Source organism: Chroicocephalus ridibundus, chromosome 14 (genome assembly GCF_963924245.1).
Source record: "Chroicocephalus ridibundus chromosome 14, bChrRid1.1, whole genome shotgun sequence".
Taxonomy (NCBI): domain Eukaryota; kingdom Metazoa; phylum Chordata; class Aves; order Charadriiformes; family Laridae; genus Chroicocephalus; species Chroicocephalus ridibundus.
In genome coordinates, this window is record NC_086297.1 from 7,608,765 (window position 1) to 7,633,100 (window position 24,336).

Genomic DNA, 24,336 nt, shown 5'->3' on the forward strand with positions numbered 1-24,336 from the left:
GCTGTAGTCACAGTAACCACAACTCACCACAATCTCCGGCATGTGCATCTTGGTCATAACTAACTTCATGATCTCAGGTGGAACAGGAGAACCTGCAATGACTCCTGGAAGAAAGAAGAAAAGATGCCTGTCTTGGAAACCATCTATTTATTCCTAGGAGCAGTCCCTCAGAAGGTTCTGAACTCCCAGATTTAAATGCTGGCAAGACCTTTGGGATACACCGGTTCCTGTCAAAATACTTTCTATTTTTATGGATACAGGTCCTACTTATTCTAGAAGCAAAGGCTGCAGCAAGGCCAGGTTGCCTGAATGAATTAAGGGTTGGCAGAGTTCACTCGTTAAGAAAATAAACTCTATAGCAGAAACCTAGTCCAACTGCAGTTCCCCAAAAGGAAAGATTCAGAGCATAAAGAGGCACAGATTTTTAGGAGGACAAACACTCCCAACGATCACCACCACCATAAAACCAAAAACCTTTCCTCTTGCCTTGCACAGAGCACCCCTTTCGGGAGAGGGCAGATCACATTTTCACCTGTTCTGTCCTAGGACGACAGAGCAAAAGAGCGGGGTAATATACAGGCTTTGCTGAGGAACAAGATGGGACAAGATCATTTTTCACATAGCAGAAATGATTAGGTGATCTGCTTAAATGTTTCTTTATGCTCTAGCACAGTCTTCTCTCTGTGCTGTTATTGCCTCAAAAGGGCTAATGGTCTCCCCGTTTGGGCTCAGCTATTTCCGAGGCCGTCTGTGACAAGAGAGAAAGCTCCAGCACACGTTATCACACCCTCTCCAGTATTTAGATGAATGACTTCAAAAAACAGGTAGGAAACTTTAGGTCAGAGACATCACGGCTCTGCTTCAGGGACTGCACCAGCCTAAAGCACACAAAGCATCTGCTGCCACACGGTGGTGGCTGGTGAGACGAGAGTCGAGCGAAACCAGGCTTCCCGGCTCCCCCATCTACCAGATAAAACAGAAAGGTCCTTCCCCAATCTGCTTTGAGATGAAAGAAATCTTAAAAATGCATAATTCTTGAAGGAAATCCCAAGGAAAGGAAATGTAGCATCAAATTAACAGTGAAACACAAGGCTCATGCAACAAAACTCTTCCCTTCAGAAGAGCGCTTTGCTTGCAAAGCTTAATACAGCCTCCCAGTGGGAAACCAGTAATATCCAGTTTCTCAGGATTTTTCCATTTGAGCTGTCAGACTTACCTCCCCGGAGACTTGATAGGTCGTAGGAGTCAAAATCCGGCTGGGAGAGCATGTCTATAAACATGGTTGGCGTGCCGTGTAGAAAGGAGCATCTTCAGGAAGGGGAGAGAAAAGGAAAAGCTGCAGAGCTGGAACCGGGGGCAGCCCCAGCCCAGCACCCCACCCCATCCCATCCTGTCCCATCCCATTGCACACGGGGTCACAGAGCAGCAGCCCAGACGCAGGCACAGCAGACATGCTCTTCATCAGTGCACATATACATAGGTATGTATATAAATACATATAGATACACATATATATGCGCATATTATGTACACACAATGATAGCTCTTTTGTTTTACAAGCTACACGTGAAGAACAAGCTGGAAATGCAACTATCTCAGCAGCAGAGCTGCACTTGGAGAAGGAGGGCAGGTGGTTAAGCGTAAAAACACACCAGCCATAGCAAGCCAAGACACCACTACGCTCTCCAGCCAAAGCCCTACAGGGATCTGACCCCTTATTTTGTGGAAACAGAAGTGCGACAAACTCCCAAGCACAGCTGAAGAGGCAGGATTTAGGCTCCTGAAGTGCCTGTGCAAGTACGTCCCCCAGAAAACCTGCCTCTCCCATCCCAGGAAGGAAGGGCGGGGGCAACAGCCTGGCAGGCAACAAAGGAAGAAAGCATCGCCTGAAGGCAATGAAATCTTCCGTAGCAACACACAAACGAACTCTCACTTCTCTCGAGACACTGCCTCCAGAGTGGCCTTCCCCTCGAAACTCGGCGATGAGAAGATGCAGGAGGACCCGTGCAGAGCCATCACCATGCAGCCTCCCACCGACGCCAGGCAATGATAGAGGGGTGCGGGGACACAAATGCGGTAGTCCTGGGATCAAGCCAAAGGCAAGCGTGAGGGGAGGAGATCTTCCAAGTCCGTGACTATTGAGCAAAGATCTGAACAGAGGAGCTTTCCCTGATTCACTGAAAACTTGCTGGAAATCTGACACTCATCTGTGTTGCCGTTTGGTGGAAACACACTGCTGATGCTTCCCGCCTTTAATAAAAATCGGTTTGGGAAGTTTTTAATGTCAAAATTTCATTCTGTAATTTTGCAATGTCTTTTCTTGGCAGGACTTTTTGATATGGTATTGCTCAGGCATTATTTTATGATATGTCAGGACAGAAGAGTGGTAGTGCTATGCCAGGCATGAAACATGCAGGACTTAGCACATGCTATTAATTTAATTTTGTTTTTAAAAGCACCAAAGGCTCTAAAGCCTGACTGAAACAACCCATCTTTTTTCCAGATCAAAGCTGTTGTATCAGAAATAACTCCTTCAGAACTTCAAAAGAAAATATTTGCCTTTAACAATTTTTAAAAGAAACTACAAATAGAAAGGTCCTACCCTGATAAGAGTTACGAGACTGTATATGTGACATGAAATGAAGTCATGTAAAACAAATTGAAGTCTCATTCAACATAATTCAAAGCTAACATCCAGAGTCTCGTAATTACTTGAAACGAGTATTCACCAAAATATAAAGTGACTGATTTCACGGTTTTCCCCCCACAGAAAGTTACCTTTTTTTCCCCCAAAAAAAACTTCACATGAAACAGCAATGAAACGCCATTGAAATGAAAAATGTTATGCAAGAGTATCCCCTCAATATCATTTGCAGAAAAACACCCTGCCCTTCTGCTGAGCAAGCACCAACGCTCTCCACACCCATGGTCTCTCTGTGGCAGCGGAGACCACCCCAAACTGTGTTCCCACCAAGACCCACCTGCTCGGTGATCCCCAGCCTCAGACCGATCAGATTGGCGTTATTCACTACATTCCTGTGGGAGAGGGTGGCTCCTTTGGGGCTTCCCGTTGTCCCCTGAAAGACACAGGGCATTATGCAATGATGCCACCTTTTCCGAGGATGAGCTACGTGTCCTCCCAGGGGCGATTTCCCAGGAACACTCCAGGGTGATCTTGCACTTCATTCTCCATTCAGACCTGGGAGATTTATTTTTTTTCTTCTTTAAAAGCATCTTAATCCCAAACCAAACAAAAAAATGGTCCAACTTCATTTGGACACCCTCTCATTTCCATTAGCCCTCAAGAAAGGGCTGAGCAGCAAGAATGGAAGAAGCAAGGGGAAATGCTAGAACATTTTCTCCATCCTACAGCAGAAGTTGGAACCAGGGCTTGGTCTCAGAGGGCAGGAGGCAAAGGAAATGGGATGCTCAGCCTGGCACACATCTTTCCCTGTGTCTCCAGTGAGGAATCCAACCACGACGCACGGAGCAAGCAGAAGCACCTACTGAAGTGAACTGGATGTTGATGGGTTCATTGCAGGAGAGGGTCTGCTGCACGGCTCTTAACTGCTTCATATGGCTGCTGTCCCCGGCCTGCATCACTTCATCCATGTGGAAGGTGCCAGGCAGCTTGGAGTCCACCGTGATGACAACGGATAAGTCAGGAAGGCTGGTGGAAAGAAAAATACCATCAGCAATAACGGATCAAGGAGAAAACTGCGTGGATTCAAGGAGCACACACTGCTCTGGGCAAACCTCCAGCACAACCTAACACTGTGTTCTCTTCAGGGGCGACCCTGTGCAGGTCCTTCTTCCGCTAGAGCCTGTGTTGTGCAGCTGAGAGGACACAAGGCATCAGTGCAAAGGCACCAGATGTTCCTAACTCACCTTTTGCTCTTTATTCCCCCTGGACTGGACTTTTCTAGCTCGGGACATGACTGCTTTAGAATATCATAGTATTTCTGCGTTTTAAATTGAGTGGGAAACACCAGTGCCTTACAGCCAACCTGCAAAGGGAGACAGAAACTCATGAGAAGTCACGTCGTGTTGATGTTCAGGAAAAGAGCAGTCCCCACCGACACAGGAACGTGCACAGCCCTGTGACCCCACACAGCGAGCGTTAGCCTTTAACGCCGCACCGGGATTTTCTCCATGGCTTGTTTCTGTAAGCACATGATACAATGAGCTCTCCCCAGACTAAACCTGGAGATTTTTAACTCCTCCTAGGAAGAACCATGGTGCGCAGCGGTTTAAAGATTCACTAAAGAGCATGACACAGGTCTTTGCACAGTGAGCATGCAGCGGCCACGCTCCCAGGGCTGGGGACATGCCTCCAGCAGGCAGATACACCCAGAGCAAACGCAAACCCAGCCCTTACAGCTGTGCACTCATTAAACCCCATCAGCACAGGGCAGGGTGCTGTTACTGCACGCTCAGGACCCCCAGCCCTGATCCAGGTGCGCAGCCAGGGCTTTGCTCCTCCCCGGTGTTCCATTTGGGATGGGCTGGTTGGTTTTTGCTGCGCAAAAGAGAAGAGCTGCAGCCCGAGGCTCCCTCTCCTCCCAGGGTCAACACTCCTCATTGCAAGCACAAGGCAAATGACCGATTTTTCAGATTAGGAGTGACAACGCTCATAAAAAAACCCAGTCCCAAAATATGAAGAAATTAATTCCTTTGAGTTGATGTGAAATGAAGATGTTTGAGGAACTTTGGAAAAACAAGGAAACCTAAAGGCTGCTTCTCAGGTCAAGCCACAACCCAAGTTGTGGAGTTTTTTTTAAGGTGTTCTGTTTCATAAGGTTTTTCCACCTCTTTTTAAAGCATTAGCTATTTTGAAAATTAAAACATTTTTCATTCAACCTTTATATACTCCTGAAACAAAGTGCTTTAATTACTCCAAGAATTTCTATTGCTTTTTCAGCAGAAGAGATTTGCTGAATTTGACCCAGATTTGCAAACTACTTTCATCTTCCAAAAACCACATTCTTGTCAAATAAACTATTTACATAAATGATTTACTCGGCTGTTCTCATTATTTCCCCAAGGTCCATGAAATAAGGACACCAAGGCTACGCCAATAAATTATTTGTAAGTACCCTCTGGGGTCTGTCAGAAAGGAAGACAAACATTTGCTCTATTTTCTGGAACAGTCTGCCCAGAACCCAGAGGACCAAGTGTGTTCTGGGATGTTTTGGGCCTTTGTAACTTTTTACTATTAGTTCTTTCAAACGGCTATTCTGGTTGTACTAACTTTGCAAAACAGACTGTACGGGAGGAGAGGCGCTTGCAGGGCAGATGCTATACGAGATAAAGGGCATCTCCCACTTGGTCTCAACCCTTCTTCAGCAGCAGACCCTTCTTCAAAGGACCTGCCATATAAGCGTTGACAACAGTTTGCTTTATTAAAGCCCTGGAAATACAGCAGGAATCAGAGGAATGGTTATTCAGCGTGTATTTCTGTATATACGAAAGTGAGGGAACCTAATGGGGCAAGGAGGGGTCTGCGCAGGCTGACAGGATCCAACAGACAAAGGCCTGAATCCTTCAGGGGTTTTGTTGTGCAAATAAACAAACACAAACAATTAATTAGAGGGGTGAGGGACACCAGAGATCCCAGTGCCAAAGGTACATGGGAAAGTTGTGAACACTAGCGAACCTGGGAGGATGAGACAGGAGTAACCCCCAATGGAGCTGAAGCACATTTCTGCTTTTACCTCAACAACACTCCAGATTTACACTGGAGAAGAAAAATCAGAGCAGAACCTGATATACAGAGATGGAAAGGAAAAGAAAAGACAGGTATCACTGGGAAAAAAGGAAAGTACTGCCATTTACGTTTCCCCCTGGTGAGAGAAGCAGGAGGACATCCAGACTGAAAGAGATGAGCTTCACCGCAGCACTGTGTTCAATCCTAACGCATGAGAAAACAGGAGTGACAACCGGTGAGACCACCGTTAAGAGGATTAAATGAAGGATGAAATGGGAACTCAGGTTGCAGCCCAGCAACCAAATTACAGAGTCCCTCATGCAAGAGAAAAGTCTCTGCTGCTAGGTATTATCCACTTCTTTCTAAGCAAAGCCAGAACTTGGATGGTGCTAGAAGATCCAGACAAGGTTCCAACTCTTGTAAACATCAGCCTTTGATTTAAAGCTGAACAAACCACAGATGAGTGAGTTAGCTGCTTCATCCTAGGATTAATTTCTAGTCATCAAATGTTTAGTAGCCTGGATTCCTCACTACTGGAGCTGAGGAGCCAGAACAGTTTAAACTGATTGTTGTGCTGCACATTGCAAACTCAAACGCAGGCCAGTATACGAGAGTAGCCAAGGCAGCCACAGAAGAAAGATGTCAAGCAGTGGCAATACCTAGGACTTAAACCAGGTTAAGCCCAAGGACAGTAAGGCCTAGGACACATCTAAGAAGGAAAAATCAAGCTACCAAGTAGGCTGGTCCTTTCTGAGCCTTCCTCCTTTCTACTTTCAAGGTTAAAATCCCAGATGGTGATTTCTGCCCCGGGCAGGAGGCAGGCAGGACGGCCGGGCAGTGCTCTCCCTCCCAGGCAGGATGGAGCGTGAGTGTGGGAAACTCAGAACTGACATAAGACAGATGTTGCCTCTAGAGATTGCACTCACGCTGTATTACTACAAAGTCTCTGCTGTCCTGGCTGACAGCTTCTTGGGTAGAACAGTCCCTGGGTCAGATATTTAGTCTTGCCTTTTTTTTTCTCCTCGTTCCGTAGTAATTGATTGCTGGCAAGTATGGTTGTTACTCGTGCCATATTGGCAGTACATGGTTGTTAGCAAAGAGGGATGAGAAGGCTGCAGAAGCCTCCATCAAACAGACAGGGTGGCAGCCAAAGGGAGTATCAACAAACATGACCACTGAACTGCAGCTTCATCCCCGCGGTCACTGAGGGTTGGTGTTCCCTCCACACGGCAACCACCAGCCCTGCTCTGCAGCCAGCTCTCCCTGATATGCCCAAGGGCTTAACCAGAAGCCCATCCGTACTGTGTCCCCACTATCCCCTTTAACAGACGGCTGCTTGTATGCGCTCTCATAACGAATCAATTAGCATTCCCAGCGAGTGCCATACAAACCTTCCTGATGACAAACTCCAGCTCAAGGGCCTGGTAGGCTGGATTCACAGATACCTTAAGAGGGAGAAATAAGAAAGTTGATCAGAGTTACTCTTGCCTTGAAAACCCTCTCCCCTAACACATATTCCAACAGAAGAGTTCTCCCAGGGCCAAGCTCCACTCAAAGCCTCTCCCCCTCTCCAACACATAGAACTAAGAGCTCCTCACTACAGGGATTTCACGTTCTCCAGAAAAAATAGTGGAATCCTGTGTTTCCACAAAAGAAAACAATCAGAAAAGAGATTTATGTGAGGTCAGATAGTCACAACAGACTTTCAGGAACCAAAACCAGACCTCCTGTCTCCCAGGCAGACATTCAATCCACTGAACTGAAGACTCAAAACTCAAGAGCAAGTCAGGTTTCTTAACGGACAACCATGAAAATACCAGCTTTCTCCTGTCCAATTCTCCATGGAAGCAGTATTGCCCACTGGAGTTGAGTTCACCACCAGGTTCATACTGAGCCATGCTCATCCACCCTGTTACTGTGTCTTAGCAGACACCGGGATGAGCCACGATGAAGAAAACGGAAGGTAGACGGCTGTCCTTACCATGGTGCACTGTCTAAATAAGACATGTTTTGGTGAATGTGCTATGTCATACTCTCAAATGAAAATTGGCTTTGGGGGATACACAACTTGGACTAGATTTTTAAGTGAGCATTTGCACCATGAAGCAATACAGGTCCTATTTAGGAGGGATCTAAATAACTGGTAGCTTTAGGACAGCAGCACGTTACATAAAAATGGTCCCATAGGCAAAAGCACGTCTCCATCTATCATCAGCTGCTACAAGCTACTTCACAGCAGTCCGTTTCTTGCTCCTCCTTCCTCTGCAGTCTGCTTTCCTACATAGTGGAGGACAAAGACGCAGAGGGCTTCACAGATCTTCTTTAGATACTGGATTCAGTAAGAGCACGGAAAAAAGAGACAAAACTTTACTCTCCAGTATCTCTTATTGCTTCTTTGCGTCCCTTTCCTTTCCCAGCAGACTGCTAAAATCCCAGACACAGCAAACTCCTTACCAGAATGATTCCTGCCTGGGCAGTTGCAAACTGCATGAGAACCCACTCGTATTTATTGGGACCCCACATTCCCAGCCGGTCGCCCTTCTTCAGGCCAAGAGCCAGAAGCCCAGCAGCTGCCCGGTCCACCTGTAAAATACCAGACAAGAGCCTGAGGATCACACACAGGATGCAGTGGGGGATATCTGTCTCCAGGCACTGCTTTCTGGGGGAAAAGCATCGTCTTCGCAGCTGAAAATGGACAGAATGTACCTCTGCTGCAGTCTGTCAGCAGCAGCATCTTCTGAGCCACAGAGCACAGACCAGCCCCTGCTTAGCAGGTCGACTGAAAGCACAAAAATAAGAAGCGTGGAACAATACAACAAAGCAGGAAGGAAGCCAAAATAAGCAATGATGTAAAAATAGTTGCAAATTAATTCTTGCCCAATGACTAAGTGTCTACCTCCTCATCAACTCAACTTAGGACTAAGCCTTACCCATACGCTGTGCCCATCTACACCATTAGATCTGCCAATGTTTTGGCATATCGCTTACTCGGAGGAGATGGACTCAGGTGAAGGAAACTGTATCAAGTGATTTTTGACCAGTCTGGGGTTCCTATCTTCATTAACTTGAACTCAGCCACTGTATCAACATGACTACTTTATTGTGTGAAGATGCATGTAAAAATATTCTGAGGTATTCAGGAAAGTTAGTAGAGCTTTTTTATGCTCTCAAATGAATTTATGAACTCTACCTTGTAAGAGATATGAAGAATAACTATTCTCTGATTTAGTTCTGAATAACAGCCTACTCTTTAAAATTAGGGTAAACACAGCTGATCTTATTTATCTGAATGGATGTAGCCAAAACACTAGTAAATCTAAAAAAAACAAAACAAAAAAACCAACAAAAACAAAACAACAAACCAACCAAAACCCCCAAAAAACAATTCCTCCTATCCAAGATCATATCATACCTTTAATAGAAACTTTCTCAGTACTTAGCTTGAAATATTGCCCCTCCATTCAGAATCCATATAGACATATATTTGTACGCAATATGCATGTATATGTACACATGCATAGATTCACCCACACCTGTTTTTCTATGTCATATTGAGACCAAGCCCTTGACTTCGCTCAGGTGCCTTTGTGCTTGGACTAGAAACCTCCACACTCTCAGGACCTCTGACACTCAGAGCAGAGTGACTAAGACAAGAGCTGGAGCCTGCTCCAGTGGAGAAAAACACTATGGATTTTCTCCCGTGGACAAAAACACCAGCCCATAACACATCAGATAGGGGTGATAATTTTTAAGTATGAAAGTTCATTCGGGGATATTCAGCATTTTACATACGTTGCCTTCTCCCTTTGATCTCGAGACTCTAAGGAGGACAAAGGCAGCACACGCCCATCGGTGGTGCCAGGGAGGAGCTGTTACCCTCTGCTTAGGGCCAGGGTGAAGATCTGCATAAGACACAGCTCATTCCTAAACTGAGTGATGAAACTGTTTCCATTTCTCCATCAGGTCTGCTGAAGCCACTATCCACCCACCTGTGCTCTCCAAGGGGCAAACCAGACACTCACCTCCTCTTTGAACTGAGCAAACGTCTTCCGAACCCCATCTCGGCAGAAGACCACGGCGTCACGGTCAGGAAAACGCTCGACGGTCTCATCCAAGCATTGTCCCATGGTTTTGGCAAGAAGAGGAATGTCTAAGGTCCCCCGGACATAGCTGTTGGTCACCCTTTGGGAGGCAGAGGGTATCGCTGTGTGCAGGGCTCTGTGAAAGAAAAGGAGAAGATACTATCTTTTAACATAACCCATCAATACAATTCTCCCCATCTGGAAGGATTATCAACCTGCTTACGGTACCAGCACTACCCGATGCATGTCCTTGCGCCAGTGGGAACCACGGGTAGCCACTTCAGCGGGTCAAGATGAGGAAGACCTCCGAGAGCACTTGGAAAGCATGTGCAGCAGCCGGGGGGGGGCACTGGGCATGCAGACAGCATCAGTAACCCCAGTGCACCCACCTGGACCCGCCTGTGCCCACAGGCAGAACCTTCATCCCACCGCTGGAAACCTGGACCTTGCTCTCTGGCGGGGAAGGAGCCTGCAGCAGCCCTGCAGCCTGGGCACAGCCCAGTCCTACAGTCATTCACCTGGGGTGAAAGCTGCCTTGGACATTTTGGGATATCTGGACAGATGATGGACTTTGCTGAGAGACGGCAACTGGATTTGGTCTTTCTACAACATTCAATAGCGCAAATAACTTGGAAGGAACACGATAAAAATGGCTTGTAAGGAAATTTCCCCAACTGGCTTCTCTCTGCTGGAAAGAGCAGATGACCCAGAAAGAGAAAGTTAAAATTAAAGTCAGAGAGATCTGTCATTTTATCAGTCTCCAGAAAGGTCTGCAGAGGAGAGTCTAATCCTGCAGAATAAAACTGTTTAGAAGAGTTCAAAGAAGTTGACCTGTAACTGAGAGGCATTTGCAAAGTAATGCTCTGTGTATACAACAGCAAGCAGGCTGTGCATGCTTCACTGTCTCTGCCAGCTGGACCGCAGAGAGTTTATGGTACTGAAAACAGCATCAATAAACTGAGGAGCTACCAGTGAGATGAGGGGAGAAATGCAGGGGCAATAATACAGCAGGGTCACACGGTGGAGGCGCCTACACCCACTGCAAACACGGGGTAGGAGGGGAGGAGAGCAGAGAGGTGTTCCAGCAGAGCAGCACCTGGGCAGGAATAGCATGGCAGGGTCCTTGAGAGGAGCACGGAGATATTGTGCTGGAGGCCAAGCTGGAGAGGGAACACAGTCAGGAGAGGCAGCAATGAGAAGATGTGGGCAGGGTGGTCTGATCGTCAGCAGAAAAAGCAGTGACCTCCCCTCAAACCCCAGCTCCTGACCATCCAAGAGCTGCAGTTCTTGCCCCAGTTTCTCTCTCCACCTAATCCTGCTCCGAGCTTCCGTCTGCCCTCCTCCCCGGGAAGCCCCCCACTTTCTCTGTCCCTCCTCACTTCTTCCCTGCCTCCATCCATGCTCCCAGCTCCTCCATTCCCACCTGAGGAGATGATCTTCCAGGAAGCACAGGGTGAAGCAACACTTGTGGGGTGCATAGCTTAGAGGCAATGCCGTGAGTTTGCAGATTCAGTGTATAATAGGAGGGATCCCCGCCCCAAAGAGGAAAAAAAAAAGATCTGCCTGAACTCAGTTCTTCCCTGTTCATTACGGGATCAATATTCTGCAAAGACTTGGTGCTATTTACCACAAAATATTTGTTTTCCTGCCCACAAGAAACAAAACTTAGCATGAGGTTACTTGCTCTACAGGGTGGAGTTCAGTCTCGAGATTTTACGTTCTGCAGGAAGTTTTGCTCTGACAGCTGAGAGAATGGCCCGACCCTCTTCCTCCACGGCTTTTTGACAGATGGAGGGTTGTGCAACTCCCACCGGCTCTGATCAGATGGCCCTCCTAGCTCTGCTCTTGGGCAACTCACATCAAAGCTGCCCGAGGAGGAGGAGGGAGAACAAGCGCTAAACTGAACTATCTTCTGTTGCTTGGAAGCTCCTGGGCAAGGCATGCAGATAAACTAGGAGATGAAAGCAAGCTCTGCAGAAGAAAAGCCTTTATAAATATAGGTTATATAAAATAAAGGTTGAAAAAGCTCTCCCTAGCCCAACAATGGGTGAAAGCTCCTGTGAAAGCAGTAAAAGCCACTGCAGCCACTGCCACAGCCGCTTGCTGTTTGAAACGGTGGCTGAAACACTGTCCCATCACCATAGGGTGGCTTCAGACCAGCAGCTTCAGTCACTCATGAGGGTAGACATGGAAACCGCAGACTGTTTGCAAAAACATTTAATGGAGACAAACACACTCACATCTCTCTAAAGCCAAGTTGCCGCCAGTTTCAGCAGAGCCTGTCCCTAAAGACCCCACGTTTCTCTGCCAGCTGAAGCACAGAGAAGTCCCTGCCGCTCTGGCAGCCTGGGAAGGGCTGGAGCGGACAGAGAGCAGCCACTGACCTGGTTGCACAAGAGCAAACCAGGACAGAGAACTTTCCCTGAGCACCATCTCAGGGGTCACGGGGAGCTGGGCAGGCTTGACGCTGGGCTGGAGCAGGAGGAAGTAAACAGAAGCATTTCACGGACTGCATGGTTCCTCTGGGGATACCACCTGAGGAAGTAATCAGCAAAAAATTTGGTCCAACATATTCCTCCATCACAGGACTGAAAAACAAAAACCCTACCACAACAGGAGACTGGGGAGAGGAGGAACAATTATTAGAAAACTCAATCAAAATCCAGAAAGCGCAGCTGAAACAGTCTCCTGCTCTCTGCAGTCAGCCTTCAAAAGGTTCTTGCACAACCCTCTACCGTTGCCAATGAAAAGGGTGGCATTTTACACTGTCATGTCTTGGCAAAGCACTAGGCAGACCAGGCTTTCTGGTCTTATCCTCTCCTTTTTTTCCAAGCCTGAAGAGCCAATGGGTTTCACTGACCTCACAGGGAACAGAATTTCACACTAAATGCAACAGGTTGCAAAGGCAGAGCCAAATGACAGTTCCACCTCCAGTCCTCACAGCTATGGCTCCCTCCATATCCCCAACCACAGGGATAAAACAGCATCAAAGAGCAGAAAAAAATGTCTTTACAAAGCCCTGCACTCCAAAACACTGTGAAAATACTGGTGGTTCCCTTCACAGAGTGAAAACACACACAGCTTGCTCTCAAAGATGCCAAGCATTCACATCTTCAAATTAATGTATCAGCAGTTTCAAAATTAGGGCCTAAGATATCCCATGCTCATAACCCAGAGTCACTAACTCTTCTCAAAGCGCTTGCTCATATGGTTTCTTCAAATACATTAAGGAAAGCAAAATTCACAGTTCTTATCTAGTTTAAGCTCCCTGAATTCTGCTCTGATGTTTGCATGTGCTTCAGCATTTCTGTATCACTTATCTCCTGGCCATGGCAGAAGTGAAAGGTGTGGGATAAAACACAGCAGGCTGTTGGAAGCACTGGGGGTCAGGAATGCAAGGAACAAGGCAGATACGAGATACACTCATTATCAGCAATATCATGCCAGAAAAAACGTGGGGTTGGCCTCCCTTCTGCCTACAGCCAAGAGCAAGCAAGCGTATCTGATCTGAAAGAATTTATCAGGCGACCTCTACAAAGAAAGGGCCTAAAGCATTTAGAAATCATCTTTTTTTTTTTTTAAAATCTTTGTTACAGAAAACAAGTAATTCACCCTCCACCTCTTCCTATGAATCATCTGGTACTGCTGGAGATAAAACAAGACCTATGGTCTGATCTTACAGCAGCTCTCATTTCCCTGCCTCAGCTGGAGGAGAGCAAATAAAACGCCACTTGCTCTTGGGTCTCAGCACAGACTGTTAAACACTACTCTTCGAGAGCTCATACCTTCTGTTAGCAACACATTCCAGCAGCAAGACGGCCTGCGGTGCCTCCAAACAAGCCAGCCTCAGCACTCAGCTGCTCCTGCAAAACTCCTTAACTCTGGAGTTCAGCAGCACAACTGAACAGAGAAACACCAGAGACCCAGGGCGAACGCATCTCCCTCCCCACCTCGTGCGAAAGGCCACAAGCAGCCCAGTGCTGGCAGCCCCAGAAAGCACTCCTGCCTGATGGCAGCAAGCAGAAACAATCAGACTGAAGCAAGAACTCTCGACTAATCCTAGGAGTTCTGCGTATTTATCTCTGAATAGCCCCAACTAACATTTTATGGTTGTTGATCTAAGATAACCAGCTTAATTTTTCATCTTTAACTCTTCACCAGTCTCTACAGAAATTATCAGGAGGGATAAGAGACGAACACAAGGCAGAGGCATCAGCATAACCTCAGGTCCCCTATCACGAGCCCACAAGCAATCTCCCGCTGTGCAGCGCTGAAGGACATTGACCCAACCTGCCGTGCCATCCCCTCCGCACATGGGTGAATGGCTCTGCTCTCCCAAGGCCTGAGAACTGTCCTCACTACAGACTTCATACTTGCAGAAGTCCACAGACTCCCCAGCCAGTTCCTTTGTTCATGGATGTCTACCAGGAGCTTCTCCCCCCAAACCAAGAGCTTTTGAGTCTTTTACATAACACAACTGCAATAAACAGGTGCTGAAAGTTAACCCGGCTCTGCTCTATCCTTACCTCTTCTTTACTCTTTAAAACAAACCCTCTTGGCTAAAGAGTTAACCAGGTTCTCATTACTTTTTTGTTTGTTTGTTTGTTTTGGTTTGACGACAGATCAAGACCCCAGAGCTTTCAGACTCCTACTACAGCAGACTTTTTGATTTCATTTTCCACTGCACCTCTCTCCCCTCTGCACTCCTGCCAAAAGGACAAACGCTGCCTAACGCTAGGAGCAGAATTTAATAAACTTTTTTTAATGTTACTAGAAGGAGTTTACTCCTTTGAATACACTGTGTCTTCCTCCAAGCATTTTGCTTCCTGCCCCTTGGTTTCGCTTCTAGACAGGGGCCCAAGCTGCAGTGAACTCTGTCATGCTTCCCTTCTGATACCACCTCCTCAGAATGGAATCCGAGATGGCAGTCTCAGCCCCAGCCGCATACTTGGGCTTCAGCCACCTCACTCCTAATCTCAGCCCAGCTGAAAAGAAACACCCGGACCCCGTGCATGAAAAAACAAGGGCTGCTCCTCACAGTTCTTGAGGGGTCACACCTCCCAGTGAGCATTAGGCTCTGATTATCAGCTAATCCTTCAAAGTTTTTCCCAAAGCCAGTTGATCTCCTATTGTTGATCTTTCCCACAAACTTGCTCCGAGAGGCAGCCTTGAAGAAAAGCAAGGCAAAGAACTGGCCTGAACCCCCCGAACTCCAGAGGTCCTCGGTGTCCCGGAACTGCTGGCACCCCAGTGCCCCCTGCCACCCTGCTGCACCACAGGAGGACAGGAACGCTGCCCGACAAAGCCCGCAAGTCAGAGTGCTGAAGGAGGATGGAGAAGCTGTGTGATACATTTCACATTACTGCAATCAGGATGGAGCTGCTGCTGCTAAGACAACTCAGATCTGGGCACAAGTTCACATCCCTCCATATGCTGCGCAAGGCTCATCCCTGCCCCTGGTTCCCTCCGAAGCCAGGGAGGAGGCAGACCCTGGGGATGCAGCCTGGCTTCTGACACTTTAGTGGGGTTTTAGGGGAGCCAAGGGACAGCAACACATACTGAGAGCGAAACCTCCAGATGAACCTGCCCTCCCTGCAAGCAGCCACCCACCTGGCTGGACAAACATAGAGCTCTGCAGCTGCCTTACAGCCCTCGTCATCTGTCACACACGGCCTCCATCCCCTAGAACCCCCATCCCTGCCCTTACAGCCTCTGTGCCGTACAGCCCTCCATGCCCTCTCACCCCTGTCCCCTATAGCCCCCCATCCCCTATAGCCCCTATCCTCTCTCATCCACAGCCGCCTGTCCCCTATAGCTCCCCATCCCCATTCCCCACAGCCTTCCATCCCCTGTAGTCCCCCATCTGCTCCCACTCACAGCCCCCATCCCCTACAGCCCCCCTTCCCCAATACCCAGAGCCCTCCATCCCCTATAGCCCCCATTCTCTCTCATCCACAGCCCTGTCCCCTATAGCTCCCCATCCCTTCTCCCCATGCCCCCCTGTCCCCTATAGCTCCCCATCCCTTCTCCCCATGCCCCCCTGTCCCCTATAGCTCCCCATCCCTTCTCCCCATGTCCCCCTGTCCCCTATAGCTCCCCATCCCTTCTCCCCGTGGCCCCTTGTCTCCTATGGCCCCCATGCCCTATAGTCTCCCATCTCCTCTCACCCACAGCCCCCTGCCCCTATAGCTCCCTATCCCCAGTCCCCACAGCCCTCCATCCCCTATAGCCCACACCCCCTGTCCCCACACTCTCCCTCCCCAGCAGCCCCAGCCCCTGTCGCCGCAGCCCCTGTCCCCGCAGCCCGTCCCTACCTGCCCGGAGGGGCTCCCCGCCGCCCACCCGCCCGGCGCAGGAGGGGCAGCCCGCGGCGGGCCAGCGCTGCCAGCCGCGCCGTGGCCATCCCTGCGGCGGCGGCAGGACCCGGCGGCCCGGCCCGGCGCTCGATACGCAGGGGCGGTGCCCTCCCCGGCCCGCCCCGGACCCGCTCCCGCCCCGCCTCGGGGGGGCTACGGCTCCCCACCGCCCCGGGGCTTTCCGCCGGTCGGCGCCGGGGGGGAGGAAGCTGGGACGGGGAGCGGAGAAAGCGCCCGCCCTGCCCGTGCCGCGGGGGCCGGACGGGGGTCAGGCAGGGCGGGGGACCCCCGCAACGGCACACGGCTGGCGTCACAGAGCCCCGCCGGCCACCCCCCGCCAGCCTCCGCCAGCCTCCAAGCCCCCGCGCTGCACATCCGTCCCCGAATCTCCCCCGTCCGTTCCCGTATCTCCCCCCTCCATGATCTCTTTTTCCCATACCGCGCAATCAGCCTTTTTCCGTCTCACCCCAACTGCCCCTACACCCCAGCCCTTCCACGCACCCCAAGTGAGCCCCCCCCACCCCGGCTGAGATGGACTTTGGTGCGTGATAACCAACGCCACTTGCCTCCACTTTCCTCCATCTGTATCTCTTGGTGCCTGAGCCCTGTGAGTCACTAATTGATTATCAGCCCTCTCCACTTAATGAGTTATCACAGTTACTAATAGCTTTAGGCACTCTCTGGCTGCCTGTACCCTGCTATGGGAGACCAGTGAGGAACTGCAGGGCTCCTCTGGAGCCAGGCAGGCTGAGATCCCCTCACCGAAGGGCAGAGGCAGGGGCAGGCACCAGGAGAGCAGCCCTGCGGTGCAGAGCTCCGCTGAGCACTCGGCCACGGCAGCAGCACTGCTCTGCTGCAGAGAAGAGGTGACACACGTGTCTTTCCCCGCATGAAATGACTGACAGCCTTCCTTCCAGGGCATTGCCAACAGCAATGGCCAAAAGCGAATTAATCCTTATGAAAGGACCGGGTTATACATTTGAGCCCAGAAAATGGTCTGTGTCTTTTAAATACCATACGGGCATTAACCAAAGAGTGCTGTTGGTGAGACACAGACGGTCTCTGGCTCAGCCACTGACCGGCTGGGTGGTCTCCAGCTGCTGTTTTGCAGCTCTTCCCCGGGTGGAAGCTGGAGCTCAGTGTGTCTGGACGCCGTGTGTCTGTGCCATGTCGAGCACAATGGCACTGACAAAGAAAGGCATCAATACCAGCCCCAGAATGGTGAATTTCAGATGCCAGAGCCATAAATGTGCTCATAACACAGCCACATAGGGAAACAGAGCCTGCAGCCAGCCCTCCCATATTAGATATTTGGTTTTAGAAGCAGGAAGGATTTTCCCCAATGTGCATCTTGTGCGCAAGGAGTTCGTTTGGTGGCATCAGTGACAGTGTTTTCTTTGGTAGAGGAAGGGAGATTTTTGTCTTTGAAACGTGAAAATTGGCCGTGGCTGCAGAGGGGACACTGTGTGAGGCAAGGTAGAGATCTGCTGAGGGTCTGGGAAGGGTCTCCAGCCCCCGGCTGTGTAGCCAGCTCATGCTCCCAGGGCCACGGTAAGCATCATTGGATCAGGATTAGGTTGACTGTTCATCCCATTTCCCTCAGCAGTTCCTGCTCCCTTCTCCTTGCAGCCTTCGTCTAGAAGAGTGTGCAAATGCGCCCCGTATTACGGTCTGTCTGTCTACGGAGGTCTCAAGTCTTTTCAGACCCGCACAGGAGCTCTGTTTACACATCAGTCCCACTGAAATCAGTAGCTAAGTGAATTTATGCATTTCTGCAAACGATGTAAGGCTTTGTGACATTCATGGCCAGAAGTTATCCTCTCACCATCTCAGAACAGAGCAATTAGCTTTGTCTGTACTTCAGGAGGAAAAAAACCAACATCAACATCTGGGATCCAAAAACCCCTCACCTTTAATAAAAATAAAGCTGACTTTCAGTTTGATCTTCCCACACTCCAATCATTAGCCTACAGGGTGAATCCCGGTTATGTATTAAACCAAGAACTACGCAGAAGTTAGTGTGACTGTGACCTTGACATTTCGGTCCATTTGTTCGAGATTGTCAAAGCAAAGGCAGGCTGAACCAGTGACACCGACTCTTCATTTCTTTCTAATGAAGAGTTAAAAATCTGCCTTTAAGTTAATCCTAAATAAACAGGGAGGTTTTGTAACGGATCTACACCCGTGTTTCCTTACACTGAGAGCCAAAGGCTCTCAGACTTGCGTAAACCTAGAGCCCAGGAGCACAGATTTCGGTGTCCGCAGCACTGCACAGACCAAGGCCTTTACCAGCCATGCAGAGGGTCTTGCTCGGGTCTCCTTAAAGCCCTCCCCGGTTTCTCTCCCAGGAGCAGGGCTATACCTGGTGCCTCATGGGATGGGAAAGGGCGCAGGGGACTGCAACTGCACAGCACCTCACGCGAGTCCCCCACTGCCTCGGGGGTCAGGCAACCAGCTACCTCCCTTGGTGGCCGTGTCGGGACATTTGGCAACATGAGGCTCCCCCACCAGTCCTCTGGCCCTTCCTTGCCCTCCAAACCTCGTTGTGAAAAGCTGAGGGACAGGAGAGGTTCTTGCACAACTGACTTCTTTTCTCAAATGAGGGCTCTGTAATTTCAGCTCACCTTTGGACGAACAGTAACCCGCTCCGAGAAACTTCTATAACCTCCTGGACAAGAGCGCATTAACCTCAAGCAGATTTTTTTTTTTTATACTTTCCATGAGGCAAGTCCTTGTTTTCTGTTTTGGGGTGCCTTTGCGCAGAGGCTCTGTGGTCTCGGTTACTTCAGTGCTGAGCCAACACAGATCTCTCGGTGCTGGAAGAGACCTACTGGCAACTTCAAGTCTAACCCAAGCACCCGTGGGGTGATGTGCTGGAGCAGCTCAAACATCTGTGCAAGGTCCTGTACACCATGATGGGCATGGGGAGCAGGAAATTCAAGGTTAGCCTTCGCCGTAATCCCGTTACTGGGTGATATTAACTCGGCTCTGTCCCAGGCTCCTTTCCTCTTGCGCTGACTTTCTCCACAGCGGGTCAGCTGAGACAAGAGCACACTGCGCGTGCAGCGCTGGAGCCTTCAGATCAAAGTGGGAACGTTAATTGCACATTTTCCCCTGTGAGGAGAGACATCTTGGTGTAACAGCCCAGCAAAAAGGGGAATTCGTCACTTTGATCACGGAGCCTGCCAAGAGACTGAAGTCGCAGTGTCTGTCATTGTAAAACGAGGTATAGATTACTCGGTTTCTGTGTCCGTTTTGGGATTATGAGTCATTAAACGGCCGGTTTTTCAGTGTGTGACCGGTGAAACGGTATGAATCCCACCCGCCCGCGGGGCCGGGCTGAGAGACCCCCATCTCTCCATGGGGCGGTTTCACGCAGCCACTGACCAGACGCTGAACCAGCCCGGGGAGGGGAGGGGGCTGTAGCTCCGAGCTCTGCCGGTGCCCCCGGGCGCGGCGGGCTGTGCTGTGCTCCAGCCCGGCAGGGGGCGCCCTCGTCCGCCACGGCGGGCCCGGCGCGGACGTGGACGCGGAAGCGTGTGGCGGGGCCGAGCCGAGCAGCCCCCGTACCGCATCCCCCCCTCCTCGTTCCCCGGTCTCGGAGGATCCCGGCGGTCATGTCGCGGGGCGGCGGGAAGGGACCGAGCCTCAAGGACAAGCTGGACGGCAACGAGCTGGATCTGAGTCTCTGCGACCTGAACGAGGTGCCGGTCCGAGAGCTGGTGAGCCACCGGGCCGCCCGGCGGGGACGGGGCCGCAGCCCTGGGGACCGGCGCGGCCAGCCCGGTCCCTGGGAAGGGACAGCCAGATGTGTGCCGGGGAGCCAGATGTGCCGGAGGTGTTTGTGAGCCGGCCCGCGGGTATTCGGAAGAGCGGAGAGGAGGGTTTGGTGCCGCGTTGGCCGAGCAGCTGCCGCTGTTCACATCGATTTCAGGAAGAGTGCTGCCTTTAGACCCAAAAATCAGCCGAGATATGACGTGGCCTCGGAGGCAGCCGCGGGGGGACGGACAGACGGACGCGGGAGGAACCGCGGAGGCCGAAGCAGAACTAGCCCGTGTCAGAAGGGTCGGGGTGTGCCACCATGGTGATTTAGTGCTTTGTTTCTCTTTCAGGCCGCTCTTCCAAAAGCTACGATATTGGATTTGTCCTGTAACAACCTCATTTCCTTGCCGGTAAGGTGCTAGAGAGCCTTTGTGGGGATGAGTCCGCGGGGAAATTTTTAGGAAAGATAAGTGGTGCTTCAGCCGAGGTTCAGCCTGGGGTTTGGAACTGGCCCTGTCCTCCCGGGGTGGCTGGATGGCTCTGCCGTCAGGGCCGGGCCAGCGCTGGTGGGGGGGTTGGCTGAGGCAGAAGAGGTTTGTGCTGTGTGAAGATTGCAGCTTCTTCCTGCCAGAGGATCCCCACGTGAATACTGACCAGTTTCATCAGCAGTGGAGACTGGGGTTTGTTTCAGCTGTACTGCCACGCATTGCCTTGTCAGCCTGGCTGTCTTACCTGCCCGTTTTCTACCTCTCTCTTCCGAGGCTAAGGAGGAGAGTGATTTTTCTCCACTACAGTTCTGTAGTAAGTTAAGGATTTGTGGCTTACGTAAGGCGCAGGCTATCTCCACATGCTCCCCGCTGATGTTCCTTCATAAAAGTGCTGACAAGCTTTTTCTGGGTGTTTGTGTTTTAGTCAGACTTCTGCAGTTTGCTGCATCTGGTGAAACTGGATTTGAGTAAAAATCGTCTTCAACAGCTGCCCTTGGACTTTGGCCGCCTAGTCAATCTGCAGCACCTGGACCTTCTGAACAACCGTTTAGTCACCCTGCCAGTCAGCTTTGCACAGCTCAAGGTAAAATTGTGTGCTGGGCAGTTACGTAAAGCTTTGGGATGCAGCCCAGGGTCTTGTGATTCTTCTCAAGTTGATTTCTCCAGTGAAGCATCCATCCTGCTGACTACCCATTCCAAAATTCAGCTGGCTCTGCACCGCAACTCAGTGGAAATTCTCTCACATCCATTGAAAACGTCTCTGCCCAAGCTCTCTGCTTGTCTTCCGTACCGGTTTCATTCATGTGAAAACACAGTAGTTCTTCGCTTCTGCTTTGGATCTCTCAATCGCAAGACTACTGTATTCTTACAGCCTGCCCTTTATCCTTCCTTTCTGCAGAACCTGAAGTGGCTGGATCTGAAGGACAATCCCCTGGATCCTGTGCTAGCTAAAGTAGCAGGAGACTGTCTGGATGAGAAGCAGTGTAAACAGGCTGCTGTGAAGGTAAGGAGTCTGCTTTTATTCTTTTTTTCCTTACTTTGCTTTGGTGGTGGTGGCTGTTCTTTTTGCTTAGCAAGCTGGGCAGCTGCTGCAGCAGTCTGAAGTTTCTTCAGCCAGTGGGGCGCAGGTTCACTGCACTGACTTCACCGCTGCTGTGCCTGTAGAGAGCAAACACTGGGCTGAGTAGGATTCTCCTCCACTAGGGGAGTGAAGAGAGGACAAAATGCTGATTGCCAAGAAAGTGGAGGCATAATCAGACAAAATAATCCATTTCTAGGCTTATAGTCCAGAGTACAAAAATCCCGGGAGAAGTTGTGGCAAACTGTAGGCTCACATAAACAGTCGTGTTCTGTAATCCCCTGTATTGGCGAGCACCCCTTTGGCAGGTTTGGTTTCTAATGGAAAGATCTGTTTGTTAATGGCAAAGATTGATGCAGGGAGGTGTGTGCTCTCTTCAGAGGGTAAGGCAGGGGTCGGTGGTCAGCCCCAGCCTGTCCCCAGCAGTTCTGTTTTGAACTGACTGTGCAACAAGCCTTCTGCAGAGACCTCAGGTGGTTTTCTTGGCCCTTGAAGGTACTGCAGCACATGAAAGCCATCCAGTCCGAGCAGGATCGACAGCGGCAACGGAAGCTCCAAGCAGAGCGGGGTAAGCACAAAGAGCCCTTGCGCGCTCTCTGGTGAGGACTGTTCTTGATCTCTCTACGCTCCCAAACGTACTGATTGACATCTTATTCATAACTCTCAAAATCCTGGGGACTCGGGGAATAGTAGGGTAGAAAGGCTGAAGGAAGAAAGACAGCCAGGGATAACCATGCAATTTCTTGCCTGAATAACAGTTAGATCTCTAGACGGAATGCGCTATAGGTTACCTGTAAAAGATATGCAAGAAGAACACAGGATTATTTTAAGGGAAGCCTAATTCCGAGGGAGCAAAATGCAAGGTATGTAATATTAAAAAAAACAAGCAAACACAAAGATAAAAAAGGAGGATAATTATTTGATTTGTTTCCTCATTCCAAGTGGGAACAGATAGATAGCAGGTAATAAGGAAGGAGGCAATGACAACCCTTTACATAAAAGGAAAAAAACTTCCTGTTAATTCCCAGAAATGGAGAAGAAGCGTGAAGCAGAACAGCGAGCAAAGGAGGCTCAAGAGAGGGAAGTGAGGAAGCGAGAGAAGGCAGAAGAAAAGGAACGCAGAAGACGGGAGTATGATGCTCAGAAAGCTGCAAAACAGGAGATGGAAAAGAAAACTAAAAAAGAAACTGTGCAGACCAGAAGTAAGTAGTATGCATTTTGGGTGGGATTGCATCAGGTTTCATCTCCATCACATTTTGATGCTGCCGCTTTTGCTTTGATGCAGCTCAGGTACTGGGAGATGGTGGGAGTTGGGGGGGAAGCCTGTAGGACTTCAGCTGCTGTGCCCCTTTTCCCCTTTGTCTGTGTTTCCAATGAACTGCTGAGCCACAAGATTCAGAAAGTTCTTCAGCTCTTCCCAAGGCAAACTTCCCTCCACTCATTTCTTTTTAAATGTCCTGAACTATGTGTGCAAAACAGACCTTGTGCAACACAGAGGTGCTTTACACCCCGTTCACTGCTGCCCATGAAACTAAATGTGAAAGTTTTCATCCCGAACAGGTAGATCCTGTGCATCTATTGATTAACCAGAGTTAAATAATGAAAAATCATGACAAAAGACAACCACAGCACATGCTCAAGTGGCTTACCTCAGCAGCTTGTTTCTGTATATAGACTGCTAAAGATATTTGATTAATTCCTCACATTCTCTGTCTTGTAAATGTCCTCGTTACAGAGCCCGCCTCCGGTTCTCGTCCCCCTCAGCCGCCCCGGCACAAGCATTCCTGGTCGCGGTCGGTGCTGCGGGTCCTGCTCTTCGTGCTCCTCTGCATCCTCTGTACTTTGGCTGCCTGCAAGCTGACAGAGCTGCAACGTCAACCTCTCTGCGTCAGCGTGAACACTCTCTACGAGGACGTGTTAGCCGCCCTGCAAAACCACAAAACCCTGCAAAATATGCTACAACAGAACTCGCAGCAGTGATTGTCCTGGATGGGCACTTGCTTCGTCAGCATCTCCCTCCACCATCTACGCAGCCAGAATTCCTATGGAATTGTGTTCTGATGAAACTGCTTTTACTCAGTCAGCATTGGTTTGCTGGTCCACTCCACACAGAGCAGAGTTATTGTTCAGATCATCTTTACTGTGCATGTTTCGCAGTTGGCCTGTAACTCCCATTATTTGCCCACATTAGCCTAAACTTGTTAACACTTCTTACCTCCAAGGGAATTTTACCTAGATTGCGAGATACAGAAAGCTGCCGATCTATAGGAGTGGAAAAAAAACTAGCATTATCTAGGTACCTGTAGCTCTATCCTGGAGGTAGAAGGTTTTTAATACATATCCATTCCTTGCCCTCATTTCTGTTCGTGCTAAAATTGGTGATATGGCTGTATGGGAATAATATATTAAGGCCTACTCCAGGACCAATTACAAGTGTGTAGGATGGCTGCGCATCCGTATGTTGGAGCAAAGAAGCTGATGTACTATTGAAAAGAGCTGAAAGTTTTCAATACAACAGTTTTCGCAGCAATTTGTCTGAACTGGATGTTTATGTTGTTAATGCCATTCTAATTTTAACTAGGTCTTTTAGAAACAGCCAAAAATTATTCCTGAGTATATACAGCAATGATTCCTGACTACGTTAATTTTAACCAGCTAGTGCTAACAAAGTGGTTACCGCTTAGGAAGGGCTTCTGGCCCATTTGCAGGCTGGTTTTGTGCCTGCAACAAGGTGGGGGGGGTGTTTGAGACCCACGGAGAGACAGCGGGCAAGCTGACAGTGACAGCGGGCAAGTTGACAGCCTGTTGCAGGCTGCTGGCTGCAGCGGTGGCAGGCAGCACTGGGTGGCACTGTGGCAGCATC

General features: G+C 49.7%; 2 protein-coding genes across 3 annotated transcripts in view; one reads left to right on the plus strand and one right to left on the minus strand.

The window, feature by feature from the left end:
* ACSF2 (acyl-CoA synthetase family member 2) overlaps nucleotides 1–16,253 on the minus strand; it is a 38,215-nt gene extending 21,962 nt beyond the window's left edge. The window contains exons 1-10 of the mRNA XM_063351992.1: nucleotides 16,104–16,253; nucleotides 9,730–9,925; nucleotides 8,162–8,290; nucleotides 7,099–7,152; nucleotides 3,889–4,007; nucleotides 3,508–3,670; nucleotides 2,982–3,077; nucleotides 1,934–2,082; nucleotides 1,217–1,308; nucleotides 28–104 (exon numbers count right to left, since the gene is read on the minus strand). Of these exons, the coding sequence (XP_063208062.1) occupies nucleotides 28–104; nucleotides 1,217–1,308; nucleotides 1,934–2,082; nucleotides 2,982–3,077; nucleotides 3,508–3,670; nucleotides 3,889–4,007; nucleotides 7,099–7,152; nucleotides 8,162–8,290; nucleotides 9,730–9,925; nucleotides 16,104–16,192 (1,164 nt within the window). The 5' untranslated portion in view covers nucleotides 16,193–16,253. The remainder of the gene's footprint in view (nucleotides 1–27; nucleotides 105–1,216; nucleotides 1,309–1,933; nucleotides 2,083–2,981; nucleotides 3,078–3,507; nucleotides 3,671–3,888; nucleotides 4,008–7,098; nucleotides 7,153–8,161; nucleotides 8,291–9,729; nucleotides 9,926–16,103) is intronic.
* Nucleotides 16,254–19,549: 3,296 nt separating this feature from the next.
* Nucleotides 19,550–23,967, plus strand: LRRC59 (leucine rich repeat containing 59). 2 transcript variants are annotated; one of them, XM_063352262.1, is made up of 8 exons: nucleotides 19,550–19,867; nucleotides 20,258–20,317; nucleotides 20,820–20,978; nucleotides 21,102–21,209; nucleotides 21,294–21,398; nucleotides 21,969–22,041; nucleotides 22,502–22,675; nucleotides 23,209–23,967. In XM_063352262.1, the coding sequence occupies exons 1-8, from the start codon at nucleotides 19,763–19,765 to the stop codon at nucleotides 23,451–23,453; spliced, it is 1,029 nt and encodes a 342-aa protein (XP_063208332.1). In that variant the 5' UTR covers nucleotides 19,550–19,762; the 3' UTR covers nucleotides 23,454–23,967. The 2 variants fall into 2 exon arrangements, with proteins under 2 accessions (XP_063208332.1, XP_063208331.1); XM_063352261.1 differs by lacking the exon at nucleotides 21,102–21,209 and having other exon boundaries at nucleotides 19,585–19,867; nucleotides 23,209–23,959.
* Nucleotides 23,968–24,336: the final 369 nt, after the last annotated feature.

What these genes read in the sequence shown, in the direction of transcription:
- LRRC59 (XM_063352262.1), top strand. Translation starts at nt 19,763, where the DNA reads ATGTCGCGGGGCGGCGGGAAGGGACCGAGCCTCAAGGACAAGCTGGAC. An exon ending in GAAGCTCCAAGCAGAGCGGG is followed by an intron (nt 22,042 to 22,501) that starts GTAAGCACAAAG and finishes GTTAATTCCCAG; the next exon opens with AAATGGAGAAGAAGCGTGAA. An exon ending in AGAAACTGTGCAGACCAGAA is followed by an intron (nt 22,676 to 23,208) that starts GTAAGTAGTATG and finishes TCCTCGTTACAG; the next exon opens with AGCCCGCCTCCGGTTCTCGT.